Source organism: Mustela lutreola, chromosome 7 (genome assembly GCF_030435805.1).
Source record: "Mustela lutreola isolate mMusLut2 chromosome 7, mMusLut2.pri, whole genome shotgun sequence".
In the NCBI taxonomy this organism is placed as follows: domain Eukaryota; kingdom Metazoa; phylum Chordata; class Mammalia; order Carnivora; family Mustelidae; genus Mustela; species Mustela lutreola.
In genome coordinates, this window is record NC_081296.1 from 45,105,384 (window position 1) to 45,118,671 (window position 13,288).

At 44.3% G+C, this 13,288-nt stretch overlaps 1 protein-coding gene and 1 long non-coding RNA gene across 3 annotated transcripts in view; one reads left to right on the forward strand and one right to left on the reverse strand.

Annotated features, from left to right (window-relative positions):
* LOC131835857 (uncharacterized) overlaps positions 1–13,288 on the reverse strand; it is a 253,951-nt gene that overhangs the window by 137,200 nt on the left and 103,463 nt on the right. The window lies entirely within an intron of this gene.
* The window catches only part of CGNL1 (cingulin like 1), a 162,143-nt gene that overhangs the window by 51,477 nt on the left and 97,378 nt on the right, over positions 1–13,288 (forward strand). For both annotated transcript variants that reach the window (XM_059180605.1, XM_059180604.1), the window contains one exon: positions 11,206–12,801. In XM_059180605.1, coding sequence (XP_059036588.1) covers positions 11,218–12,801 — 1,584 coding nt within the window. In that variant the 5' untranslated portion in view covers positions 11,206–11,217. Of the gene's footprint in view, positions 1–11,205; positions 12,802–13,288 lie in introns of those variants that run through there.

Genomic DNA, 13,288 nt, shown 5'->3' on the forward strand with positions numbered 1-13,288 from the left:
ATACCATGGACCCTTGCAGTCGTTTGGCGTGATGTGCTCAGGATGCCAGTGGCCGCCATCTTTTCCCTGATGAGGAAAAAGACGGCCAGATTTCCCTGGTTAACCTTACTTTGAGTGACCAGGAGGAGATGCTTTGCAGAAGACATACCGTATATTCCAGGGGCGAATGTTTGGCTTTGGAATTCCCTTTGCAGCGGTCGTGTTTGGGGGAGTTCTGGGAACCGGGCTGGTTGCAGCTGGCATTGTTGGAATTCCAGTGTCCCTTTTACCTCCCTGAGGAGATGCTTGATAACCCAGGGCCCATTTTCTGTTTTGAAGTACGTGCGTCTTATAAACGCGGCTGCTGGGGATGGGGAAAAAAGCCACAGTGATCTGATCAGGTTCTAGTGTGTTAAGTAAGCAATGACACAGCAGCACCTGGGTGGCTCAGTGGATTAAGCATCTGCCTTCAGTTCAGGGTCCTGATCTCATGGTCTTAGGATCGAGCCCTGAGTCAGGCCCCACGGGGCGGTCTGCTCCTCCCTCTTCCTTTGCCCCCTCCCCCCGCAGTCCCTCCCTGATCATGCACACTCTCTGTCTTTCTCTCCAATGAATAACTAAAATCTTTAAATTAAAAAAGTGACTCAAATAACAGCTGGAGATAGGAGCACCCAGGAACGATGGGATAGGAGATTTGATATGGGAAAGATTGGGCTTTTAAAATATTGTTCAAATTTTTTATTTTATTTCATTTATTTATTTATTTATTTATTTTATTTTTTTAAAGATTTTATTTATTTATTTGTCAGAGAGAGAGAGAGAGAGAGCGAGCACAGGCAGACAGAGTGGAAGGCAGAGTCAGAGGGAGAAGCAGGCTCCCTTTGGAGCAAGGAGCCTGATGTGGGACTCGATCCCAGGACGCTGGGATCATGACCTGAGCCGAAGGCAGCTGCTTAACCAACTGAGCCACCCAGGCGTCCCTGTTCAAATTTTTTAAAAAGCCTATGTGCGTTGTGCATACTTTATTAATTTTAGTTCATTTATTCGTTCATTTGGTGCCTGCTACGTGCAAGACACTGTCCTAGGTGCCAGAGGAAGGCCTCCTTGGAGAGTAACACCGCTCCTGACATCTGACAGTCCACAGAGGCTGGCTTGCTGGATGCTGGTACGGTGGGACATGGGGGTGCGTTTTCCACAGCTTTCCAGTGACCACGCCAGTGTGATTGTGTCAGATGCTGTGGGAGGCAGAAGAATGAAAACGTGATCCCTGCCCCAGAAAGAGCTCAGGTCTTTGGGACAGAGGGTCTGGGCTTAAATCCATCGCTGCCCCTGAGCGAGGTGTGACCTTGGGGGAAATCACTGGCCAATCAAACGTTTACACATCCCTAAAAGGGAGAAAATAGGGGTTGGGAGGCTCTGAACAGACAGGTTACAGAGAAAGCTTCCAATACCTGCTGTGGCACGGTGCAGCCACCATGTGCATTTGAGAAACTTAAAATGCAGCGGTTGGGACAGAACCGATTAATAGAGGAGCCGTGACCATGTGGAGCGGGGTAAGGTGGACTGTCCTGGAATCCAGAGCGGGCAGGCCTTGTGGGGGTAGCTGACAAGGTTTTTGTAGCTGAGGGAGATCATTTTTAATGGAGGAAGAAAGTGTTTGAAGTCAAGGTCATAGTAACAGGGTGAGGATCGAAGCTTCTCTTGCTGGGTACCTGTGTCAGTGGTGGCCTCTTGGTGGCCGGGTAGAATGTTCTAATGGCAGTAGTGGGAATGTGAGCCTAATGTATGCGCGGAACTTGAGGAGCACCCCAGGGTGCGAAGTTGACTGTGACGTAGTGACAAGACTGGAGAAGTGTCTCGGGAAACGTAAGAAGATGCCCCTAGGTTTTAGGAGGTGAATTTCTTGGATATTTGGCTTCAGTGTAGATAGTTGTAGGTAAGTGTCGTGTCAGGAACGGCAGGTAGGTTTTATTTTATGTCTACACGGATTGTCAGTGACAATGGGAGGGCGGTGTTGAGGATTTGGGGGCTCGAGGTTGGCTTATAGCAAAAAGCAGTGATAGGTAACCTTGTGTCTATGTGTTTGGGCTTCTACTCCATATAGCAAATGTCATGGGTCTCTCTGGTTAAGGTCTTTTCTGTGCGCCTTGCGCCTGGCAACAAAGACATTTATTCTTGGAGCAATTATTTTATGATCCAAGTTAGTTTTTTTTTTAAATTTAAATTTAAAATTTAAAATTTTATTTATTTATTTATTTTTAAGATAGTGGGGGAGGGGCAGAGGGAGAGAGAGAACCTTGGTGTGGAATGCAACATGGGGCTCTATCTCACAACCCAGAGATCATGACCTGAGCTGAAATCAAGAGTTAGCTGCTAAACAGATTGAGTCACCCAGGTGCCCCAAGAACTTAGCTTTCTTGAGGCCGTAAGCGCCATATTAAATTTTTTTTGCTTATGATTTTCTGTTATTTCCTTTAGCCGACAGTATATGATTTAATATTCTCTATTACCTTATGCAGTCATCATCAGTAATCTGACTCTAGAGATAGGGAAACACTCAGAGATGTTAAAGAAACTGTCCAGAGCCAGGATTGGACTGGACTCAAATGTCAGACACGTTCCCCCCCGCCGCTGCACCTGGGTGCTGGGCTCCATTGCTTGTCCTCACAACCGTCAGCTTCCGTCTCTTGTGGGGAGAACATTTTAGAAATCGCTTCAGGGTCAAGAGGTGAAAAAGAATGAATAATATATCTTCAACATTATTTGGACATGAATTTTGTATTTTCTTTCAGAGACCATGTCAAATATAAAATGTCAGTCACCAAATTTTAGAATTAAAGTTAGGAAGAAAAGGGACACCTGGGTGGCCCAGTCGGTTAAGCATTTGCCTTTGGCTCAGGTCACCATCCCAGGGTCTTGGGGCCTAGTCCTGCATCTGCCTCTTTGCTCAGCAGGGAGGCTGCTTCTCCTTCTCCCTCTGCCTGCCACTCCCCCGCTTGTGCTCTCTGTCTCTCTCTCTTTCCAACAATCAAACAAACCAACAAATAAAATCTTTAAAAAAAATAAAGTTAGGAAGAAAAGAACATTATAAATATATTGGTAACACACATGCTAACCAGGTAAGTAAGGAAAGAGGAGTGGAATCAAAATGGACAAAAGTGGAACAGAGAAGGATGTACTGGGACCATCTGTGGGGACAGGAGAGAGCAGACTTCCAGAGGAGACATGGGGGTCCCTGGAAAGCCAGCCGGGTGCTGTGCTCCAGCCCGAGTGTGATCAGATTGGTTAGTCCTTGTGGCCCCCGATCCTTATACTCCTGGTGGATTCTCCAAAACATCTATCCTTAGTATAAAAAGAGTCTTTCGATAGGCTTTTTTCCTCCCCGTTCTCTTTATCCACTTACTTTTGGTGTGAAGTGGATAGATTTAGGGGGAAGCTGCAGCACATAGTATTAAAAATTTAATTTTAAAATTTTTCCCCCAGATGGAAAATTTTTGGTCGTCATTCTCATTTTTTTTTTTTTTAAAGATTTATTTATCCATTTGGCAGAGATCACAGGTAGGCAGAGAGGCAGGCAGAGAGAGAGAGAGGAGGAAGCAGGCTCCTTGCATAGCAAAGAACCCGGTGTGGGTCTCGATCCCAGAACCCTGGGGTCATGACCCAAGTCGAAGGCAGAGGCTTTCACCCACTGAGCCACCCAGGCGCCCCTCTTCATTCTCATTTAAGATGTTGCTTGTCGGGGCGCCTGGGTGGCTCAGTGGGTTAAGCCGCTGCCTTCGGCTCAGGTCATGATCTCAGGGTCCTGGGATCGAGTCCCGCATCGGGCTCTCTGCTCAGCGAGGAGCCTGCTTCCCTCTCTCTCTCTCTCTGTCTGCCTCTCCATCTAATTGTGATTTCTCTCTGTCAAATAAATAAATAAAATCTTAAAAAAAAAAAAAAAAAGATGTTGCTTGTCCTTCTCATCTTACTCAAACCATACTGAACTCTGTAGGTTAGTCAGCACTCTCCCTTCATTTTCAAACCTCAGACTTTATTTTTGAAATGGTTCTCCCAGGGAGTTTTCCAGAGTCTTTTTTTTTTTTTTTTTTTAAAGATTTTTATTTATTTATTTGAGAGAGAGACAGTGAGAGAGAGCATGAGAGGCGGGAAGGTCAGAGGGAGAAGCAGACTCCCCATGGAGCTGGGAGCCTGATGTGGGACTCGATCCTGGGACTCTGGGACCGTGACCTGAGCCGAAGGCGGTTGCTTAACCAACTGAGCCACCCAGGCGCCCCAGTTTTCCAGAGTCTTGACTGTGTGAAGACATTTCCTTCGAAACCTTAAAAGTTTGTTCAGTTTCCTATGTTTGCACCACAGAACTGATAGGTAGATAGGAAAGAAGAAAAGAAAGAATGTAAAGCTTAGTTTAGGTAAGACTGCCTCTTTCTGTCATGTTTGGGAATAAGCACATTATTTATTTATTTCTAAAGATTTTATTTATTTATTTGACAGAGAAAGATCACAAGTAGGCACAGCAGCAGGCAGAGGGAGAGGGCAAAGCTCCCTGCTCAGCAGGGATCCTGAGATCATGACCTGAGCTGAAGGCAGAGGCTTAACCCACTGAGCAACCCAGGTGCCCCGGGAATAAGTACATTTAAAAACTAGTAAGCATTTTGCTAATCTTTGGCTTTTCTCAGTCTGATTTCTCACTTTTACCTAGTTGAAGTTCCTAGTTGAAGCGCTCTTTTAAGTGACTTGTATGATAAAACGGGAGTTACTCATTCCAAGCAGACATCCACAGAATCCCTTTTCCATGCCAGGAGCCTTGCTGGGTGATTGGGCCAGCCTGGCCTGGCTCGTGGGGACTGTCAGCCTCAGGAGGGAGGGCCAGCCGTGGTGGAGACATTTCCGAATGCCTAACTCTGTTTCCACGGTAGCTGGCAGGGCCTTTGGAGGGGCTGGTGAATAGGTTTCCAGGTTTTGGGGGTGCCATGGGGAATTAGAGCAATGAGGTGGCGATGTGTGACCCAGCATTGTGACTAATCTCTGTGCCCAGCTGATAAAATGTGATGTCCCAGAGAGAGGAACTGTTTCTGTCTGACATATGTTCGTAGTTCTTCCAAGTGCTAAGCTCTTTGTTCTTACTCAGAAACACACTCCCTGATCTCGCTAACTAAAGCAATTATCATCATTTAATGGTCTTTTCCGAAAGCATTATTTCCACTCCAAAACACCACTTTTATTTGCCAAGTGCCACAATGTTACTTCCTGGCAATTGGTCTGCATTTATTGCCAAATTATGTAAGTCCTTGGTTGGGCTTCGTCCCCAGCCGAGAAGTGTGTTCTGCGGAGAGCATTAGGATTGTAGCGGGGCCTGGTGTCTGAAAATGAACAGCTGTCCTTGAATTCATTCATTAATTCAGTGTTTACACTGTGCTTGGGAAGGAAATCCACATTTGTTTAAAACACCAGTGCCCAGCAGGGAAATGTCATTCTGTGAAAATATTGGATTGAGGTTTGTTGTCAAGGAAATGTAAATTGTGGACATTTCATGAAATTCAAATATGCGGATTAATTTGCTAACAGGGAGCTAAGATTATAATAAACCAAGGTGGCCTTATTCAAAGATTGAAATGTAATTAGTGTTGACTGTAGTAGCAACAGCTAATGAAAGGGGCTGTAAAACCCTAGAAAAGAATTTTATTAATAAATATTAGGAGGAATATTTTCATAGAAAACTCAGAGTCAGCACAGAAGAGATTATTGGTGAGTAAAATGTGACCCCATTTAGCAAATATCATAAACAAAACATTGCAGTGAACACATTTGTTTGCTTAGAAACTCTTCTGTTGAAAAAAGTATTTGTTATAAACTTTAATGAGTGCAAACACTTGTAAAGATCCAGAATAACACGGGCCAGTGTTGCTCGCGTACGGGACCGGGGCACACCCAGGCATTCTGGTCTTGGCCTCTGTGCATTGCTTCCGCAGTCTAAGACACGCTTGCTGTTTTTGTCCTAGTTTTGAAGTATTTTGAAAATGTTATTAGCCTTGTCAGGCTAGATCAGTTTACAGGCAGGAGATGTATCCCTTTTTCAGAATTCCACTGGGAAGATAGTAAAGGCACAAGAGTGTTTCAAGCTTCGAAGACAAGGAATGGCAGACCTCGTGGAGGAGAGCTAGCTCACCAGTGGAGGAACAGGCCCTTGAGTTGGTGGTGGTGGAGAGATGAGGTGGCTTCCCTGCAGAGCCCCTGGGAGGCTCAGAGATGGAAGGCGTCCGTTGCCCTAGGAGGCAGGGATGAGGGGCTGAAACCTAGGGAATTATGTGAGTGCCTTGAACAACCAGCTCTCCAGGGCTCTCTATACACCCTGGTATCTAGACCTCCATCTGCCTCTGCTCCTCCTCCCCACCCTGATGAGCAGGCTGGAGGTCTGTTCCCTGGAGAAACTGATCTTGGAAGCAGATAGGGACAGCTGAAAACAGAGGGGGTTGAATGAGAGCTGGGACCTCCATGCTCTTCCCCTGCCCTGTTCCCTGACACCAGTAGCCAAGCTCGTGCAGCCCCAGATTCTTTCCTTGAGAAATCAGACCAGTCCAGAAAAAAATGCCCCAGATACAGAAATGACAGAAATGTGCGTGTCCCTCATTGGAAATCTTGGTACACCCTATTCCTTGAAGCTCACCAGCTAATAACTCCTCTTCATGCTTGCAGAGGCTCCAATCTGCTTTTAGGACTGTTCAATAGGATTGGACGGCCAAGGATCTGAGTCCTCTTAGGAAAAGCTTCAACAGGAAAGAAAGGACCAAAACAGACCGGCAATGAGAAACCTTACAGAAGATGGACCTATTGCAGAAAGCAGGAAAAAAAATTTTTTTCTTTTGAAAAAAGTTAAAGTATCTTCAGAGAGAGAGAAGCTATTTCATGTCTAAAATGAGAATAGCATTTAGAATGCAACAGAACCAATTAGAGAATAAGAAGGAGATATTGGGGATTACAAATGAAATACTTGAATTTTAGGAGAAGGTGAGGATGTAGCTCTCAAAAAAGAAAAACTAAAAAGACAGAGTTGAGAAGTAGTTGAGGAAAAAAAAAAATCCAAAAAGTTGAAACTCAGTGTGAAAGATACAACATTACTAATATCTTAGTATTAAGATAGCAAAATAAAATGGTTCTCTGAACATTATCACAGAAATAACACCAGAACATTTAATAGAACTAATGACATGAATTTCCAAATTGGAGAAGTATATTAAGTGCCCATTAAAAAAAAAAAATTATTTATTTATTTGAGATAGAATGAGAATGAGAGAGAAAAAGCATAAGCAGTCAGAGGGAGAAGCAGGCTCTCCACTGAGCAGGGAGCCCAAAGTGGGGCTTGATCCCAGGACTCAGATCATGACCTGAGCTGAAGGCAGACACTCAACTGACTTAGCCATCCAGGCACCCCAAGCGCCCATATTTTATAAAACCCTCACTCATGGAGCCCCTGGGTTGCTCAGTCGTTAAGTGTCTGCCTTCGGTTCAGGTCATGATCTCAGGGTCCTGGGATCGAGCCCCGCTTCGGGCTCCCTGCTCAGTGGGAAACCTGCTTCTCTCTCTCCTGCCTCTGCTATGTTCCTTCTCTCACTATCTCTGTCAAATAAACAAATAAAATCTTAAAAAAAAAAACACTAGGATACATCAGGTGAAATTTCAACCACAGTAGGGATGAAGAAAAGGTCCTAAAAGCTGTCAGAGAAGAGTACACAGGGCACACACAGAGGAAAGGCTGTCCTAATAGAAGAATTCTTTTTTTTCTTTATTTATTTGACAGACAGAGATCACAGGTAGGCAGAGAGGCAGGCAGAGAGAGAGGAAGGGAAGCAGGCTCCCTGCTGAGCAGAGAGCCCGACAAGGGGCTCGATCCCAGGACCCTGAGATCATGACCTGAGCCGAAGGCAGAGGCTTTAACCCTCTGAGCCACCCAGGTGCCCCCTAATAGAAGAATTCTTCTTAATGGCATCCCTGGAAGGTACAAGATAACAAAGTAATTCTTTAAAAAATCAGAGAGAAAATTATTTCTAACCTGAATTCTAAATCCAGTTAGACTCTCCATCATCAAACTAAGCATTGAATAAAGACATTTTTCAAAACACCAAGGACTCAAAAAGTTTACTCCCTTGGACCTCTTAAAAAGCTACCAGAAGTGAACTCCCCCAGACCAATTGGGTAAACTAAGAAAGAGGAAATTTTGGACACAGTATAGCACAGAAGGAAGAGAGCAATGTAAGACCCTAATGAAAGGTTCAGGGATGGAAGGCAGCAGAGGGCAGGGCACCAGGGGAAAAGATCACCAAATTATCTGATGTTTTGGTTATTTTGAAATTAGTACTGGTAAGCATCTAACGTGATGTAGCTGACAAAAGATTTAAGGATAGGTAGGTGTATTGGGAAGAAGACAAGTGAGACTAGCAATCAGATACTAACCCTAGAAAAGTTAAAAGTTTTGTAAAGAAAGATGGCCATAGCCTACAGTGTAGCTGTTTAGTGAATAAATATATAATACTTATATATTATTTTGGTTGATTATTAATATGTAATCATAATATAAATATGTTAATATTATTGAGAAGCTAACAGAATGAGAAATTTGCCTGTATGGTATGTCATCGCCCATATGTAAAACTGGTGATTTAGGCAATTGATTTTAGGCATATTACTGAGCAACATAGAGGTGAGTACTAGAGAAACAACTAACATTTGCACTTGGTTTCCTCTGGGGAATGTGATCGGATGGGAAAGGGAAGCTGGAGAATCCAAATTTCCATTATATCTTGTTTAATGTTGATTAAAAATGAAATTGCCTAATACTGTCAGGATAAGCCTGAAAATAAAAGTAGGTGTCATGAAATCATTGGGGTCGGTGAGTTAAAAATGGATTTGCACATGAATGTCCTTCTCTAAGTTGTTCCCCTTTGTAAACCTGGAGGTGATGATGTCTAACATGTTTTATATTTAGAAGAATAATCATCAAACAGAAGAGACAGCACTAGGCCGGTAAGAGACAGATATATCCAGGCAGACCCAAGACAAATTGGAAAGACTAAGTAAATCAGGATGTACTGTCGCTGAATAAAAAATTGGTAAATTATATGGATATATTTTGAATTCCATACCTTAAAAAAAGAGACTATACCCATTACCCAGTAAATGTTGACAAAAATTATCCATACATTTGCCCACAAAGAAAACCTCAGTACATTTAAAAAGGAAGGAATAGTAGAAACTTAATTTTTTTTTTACTACAGTGCATGTAGAAATTCACAACATACAGAGATAGGGACCCTCCAAGCCAAAACAACACAACAGCAGATGTACTGGATATGAAAAAACTTTTTCAAAAACAACTCGTGGATCAAAGAAGAAATCAAATCCACAGACTGAAGCTACTTAGGAAATAATGTTAAAAACGTTACTGTGGTAGAAATTATTGGCTGCCTTCCCAGTGTCAACAGGACACTGATTTTGTTGAGAGTGTCAGTGACCAGCTTAACATCCCTATTTCTCAATCTGTCCTTGTAGTTGGGGTTGGCTATATGATTAAGTTCTCACCAATGAGATAGATATAAAATAATATTGGTGGGTGGGTCTTCCAGGAAACCTCCTTAAAAAGGTTGACTCAGCTGACCTAATGAACTTTTGACATATGTGATGCTGGGTTAGCCATTTTGTAATCCTAAGGTGTCTAATGCATGCTAAAAGTAGATAAATGGAAAAGATGAAAGAGATATTCCTCAGAAATATCCTGCCATCATCCATTCTGGCCTTGGACTTCCTGCCTCTGGAGAAAAAAATTCCTAACTCCAGAGTTGCTAAGTTGGGTCTCTTTGTTAGTAGGAACCAATGCAATTCCTAAATGACACAGTCAGATATCACAACTCATGGGATGTAATTAAATAATAAAAATAAATAAATGAAGTGTGCAAGTCAAGAAGTTGGAAACCAAACAACAAAGTAAAATAAAGGAAAGCAGAAGGAAACAATAGAGATGAAGCTAGAACTCAGTAAGAAAATTAAAAAAGGGAAATGATTGAGAAATGTTGAGAGCTACTCTTTAGGGAAACAATTATTTTTAAAAATATATATAGAGAGATCACGTTTTACTTGCTCAATCAAAAATTAGGTGAAGAAAGCACAAAGAAATGTAACTGGATAATGAGAAATTATAAAGGAGATGAAATGATTCATAATTTGTAAAGTTCTCTGCAAATTAACTTGAACATGTGGATCAGATAGATGATTTTCTTGGAAAATGTGCTCTCAGGCTCACTCCAGAATAGAAAGAAACCTGAAAAAGGCCCCTAGGAGTGAAAGAAATGAGACAGCTGTTATGTGTGACCTGATGCTACTGCTCTTCTTGGGGCTTCTTTCCTGTCGGAGTTCTCCAAGGGGGGGTGGAAGTGAATTTCTGGTGGGAGGCCCCAGGGTGTGGGGTGGGCTGGGCGTCCTGCCTGGTGATCTGTGTTCGGTCTTTGACGATGGTGGCCACGCCCCAGAGAGGTCATGGCACTGATCCTTGGCATTAGGACACACCCCAAAATAAGGGACCTCGAGTCTTCAGTTTTTTGTAACATTTTTCAGATCCATGTGTTACTAGAACCTTTTTGGTAAGAAAAAAATGATGAAAAATTATTCTTAATCATTCCGCTCTCGTTGTCAGTCTCAGGAACAAAGTAAAGCAATGTTCTGAACATTATATCCAAATAAATAGAAAGACTTCAAAGCAAGATTGTGCATAAAAAAGGTAGAAAGCACTATTCCAACAGGAAGGAGAGAAGAGAAAGTGGTGACCATCAGAAGGCCTTCAGTCTTAATCGTTTCACGGAAAAGTACCTTGTTCTCAAATGCTAGTAACTGGAACATCCTATTGGTTAAAAATAAATAGCATGAGGTGTGAGGAAACCAACTAAGGGAAAAAAAAACAAAGCAACCAGAACGGCCTGTCAGCCAGAAACAGAATAAGGTGCTTATGCCAAAGGTGTTATGCGTCTTCCCCGCAGAGGCCAGGGTTCAAGCCTGGTGTTGACAACTCCATGGTCATGGAGGGCATCCAGAAAGGCCTGTTTGGATGAGCAGTTGGTTCCAAAGTGTCCTTGCTGGTTAAAGTGTTGCGCTTTCTTTGAACTTTCCCCTCATCATCTTCATTTAAACAGGTGTAATTCCAACCTAATGTCTTCTTTTTACCCTGTCTTTCCCTGGTCACAGGAGCAGGGAACCATGGAGCTGTATTTCGGTGAATATCAACATGTGCAGCAAGAATATGGCGTCCATCTGAGACTCGCAAGTGATGACGGCAAAAAGTCACGGAATTCCCAACCCTCGAAGGCAGGCTCTTATGGTGTCAGTATCCGGGTACAGGGAATTGATGGCCACCCCTACATAGTCTTGAATAACACAGAGCGGTGTATGGCTGGCCCATCTTTTCCTGAAAATGGGCCATCATTCCCATCTCCGGTGAGAAGTAACCTGCCCCTGCATTCCAGCAACGGGTCTGTGCTGGAGGAGACCAGCGTCGAGGAATTGCAGCTCCCAGAAAATCCTTATGCCCAACCCAGCCCAGTGAGAAACCTGAAACAATCCTCTCTCTTTGAGGGCAAGAATGGGGTTCTCGAATGCAAAGAGGGGCCAGTGAAGCCATCCCACATGTTGAACTTTCAGAGGCATCCCGAGCTTTTGCAGCCCTATGACCCGGAAAAGAATGACTTGAACTTAAAAAAACCCCAGCCTCCTGAGAGTAATTGGCTAAACACTCGATCAGAAGAAGGTTCCAACAATAAGCAGGCTTGGACTCGCTTCCCGAAACCTGGTAATTCTCAGCCTACCGGCCCTCCTTTGGAAGATGTGGGCAAATCGAACGTGACGGCCATTCGTTTGTGCAGCTCTGTGGTCATCGATGACCCCAAGAAGCAGACCTCAGTGTGCGTAAATGTTCAGAGCTGCACCAAGGAGGGGCTGGTGGAGGAGGCCCTGTCCCCTAGTGGGAGGTCCCTAACAGCCCACAGCCCACACACCCATCCCGAGACCAAGAAGGCCAGGCCGGACGTGCTTCCCTTCCGGCAGCAGGATTCTGCGGGACCCGTCCTGGATGGAGCTCGGTCCCGGAGGTCCTCTTCCTCATCGGCAACTCCCACTTCAGCCAACTCTCTGTACCGATTTTTACTTGATGACCAGGAATGTGCCATCCATGCCGACAATGTGAACCGTCATGAAAACAGACGCTATATCCCCTTCTTGCCAGGAACTGGGCGGGATATTGATACAGGATCAATTCCTGGTGTGGACCAGCTGATTGAAAAGTTTGACCAAAAACCCGGGCTCCAGAAGAGAGGAAGGTCTGGGAAGCGAAACAGAATCAACCCGGAAGACAGGAAGCGGTCCAGAAGCGTGGATAGTGCCTTTCCTTTTGGTCTCCAGGGGAACCCCGAGTACCTAAACGAATTTAGCCGGAACCTCGGCAAGTCCAGCGAACACCTTCTCCGCCCGTCTCAGGTGTGCCCGCAGAGGTCACCGGCTCAGGAGCACCGGGGGAGACAGAGCGTGGGCTGGGCCTTCGTGAGGCTGCAGGGGGCCCACCTCAGGCCTCCCCAGCAGAGCAAAGATGGGAAAGTTCCAGAAAACAAAGGTGGTCAGGAGAGTACAGACACACACGCTTCTTCCCTCCCAGCACAGAATAAAAAGGAGGAGGAAATCAAAACAGCCACGGCGAAGCTGATGTTACAGAATCGGCCACCAGCAACTTTGCCCGACTCTGGCGCCAAGAAGATTTCTGTGAAGACATTTACTTCCACCTCCAATACTCAGGTAATGCCCGCGGGCCTTTCCTTTCTTGCTGCAGGAGGCTACAGGAACGCAGACCCTCACTAACCGCATATCCGACTTGTTTCAGTTTTCCCCTACAGAGTTTTCAACCTACTACCAATTGTATGGTTTTCCGGGTTAACTCAGATACAGCTAGAATCCCGTCGTGGACTTTTCTGTAGGGGGACTTGTCAGACACTCTCTGCTTCATTTTTCCTGTTTGTGTCTGTGTGACATCTGCAGGTGTGCAGAATTTGTTTCCACACAGAGGTTCAGTGCTTCGGTTTGTGTAGATACATTGATTTTTCTCCTGACGTTGAGTGACTGGGTTAATATCTGGCCTGAGAAATTAGGTTAATTTTAATTTAGGTCACTCCTAAAGGGACGGAATTGACTTAAGTGGTATATTTAGTGTTTTGGTAGTACCCATAAAAAATAATGATAGTGGTAAAAATGATGATAAGGTTGGTAAGTGTCAGGCACTATTTAT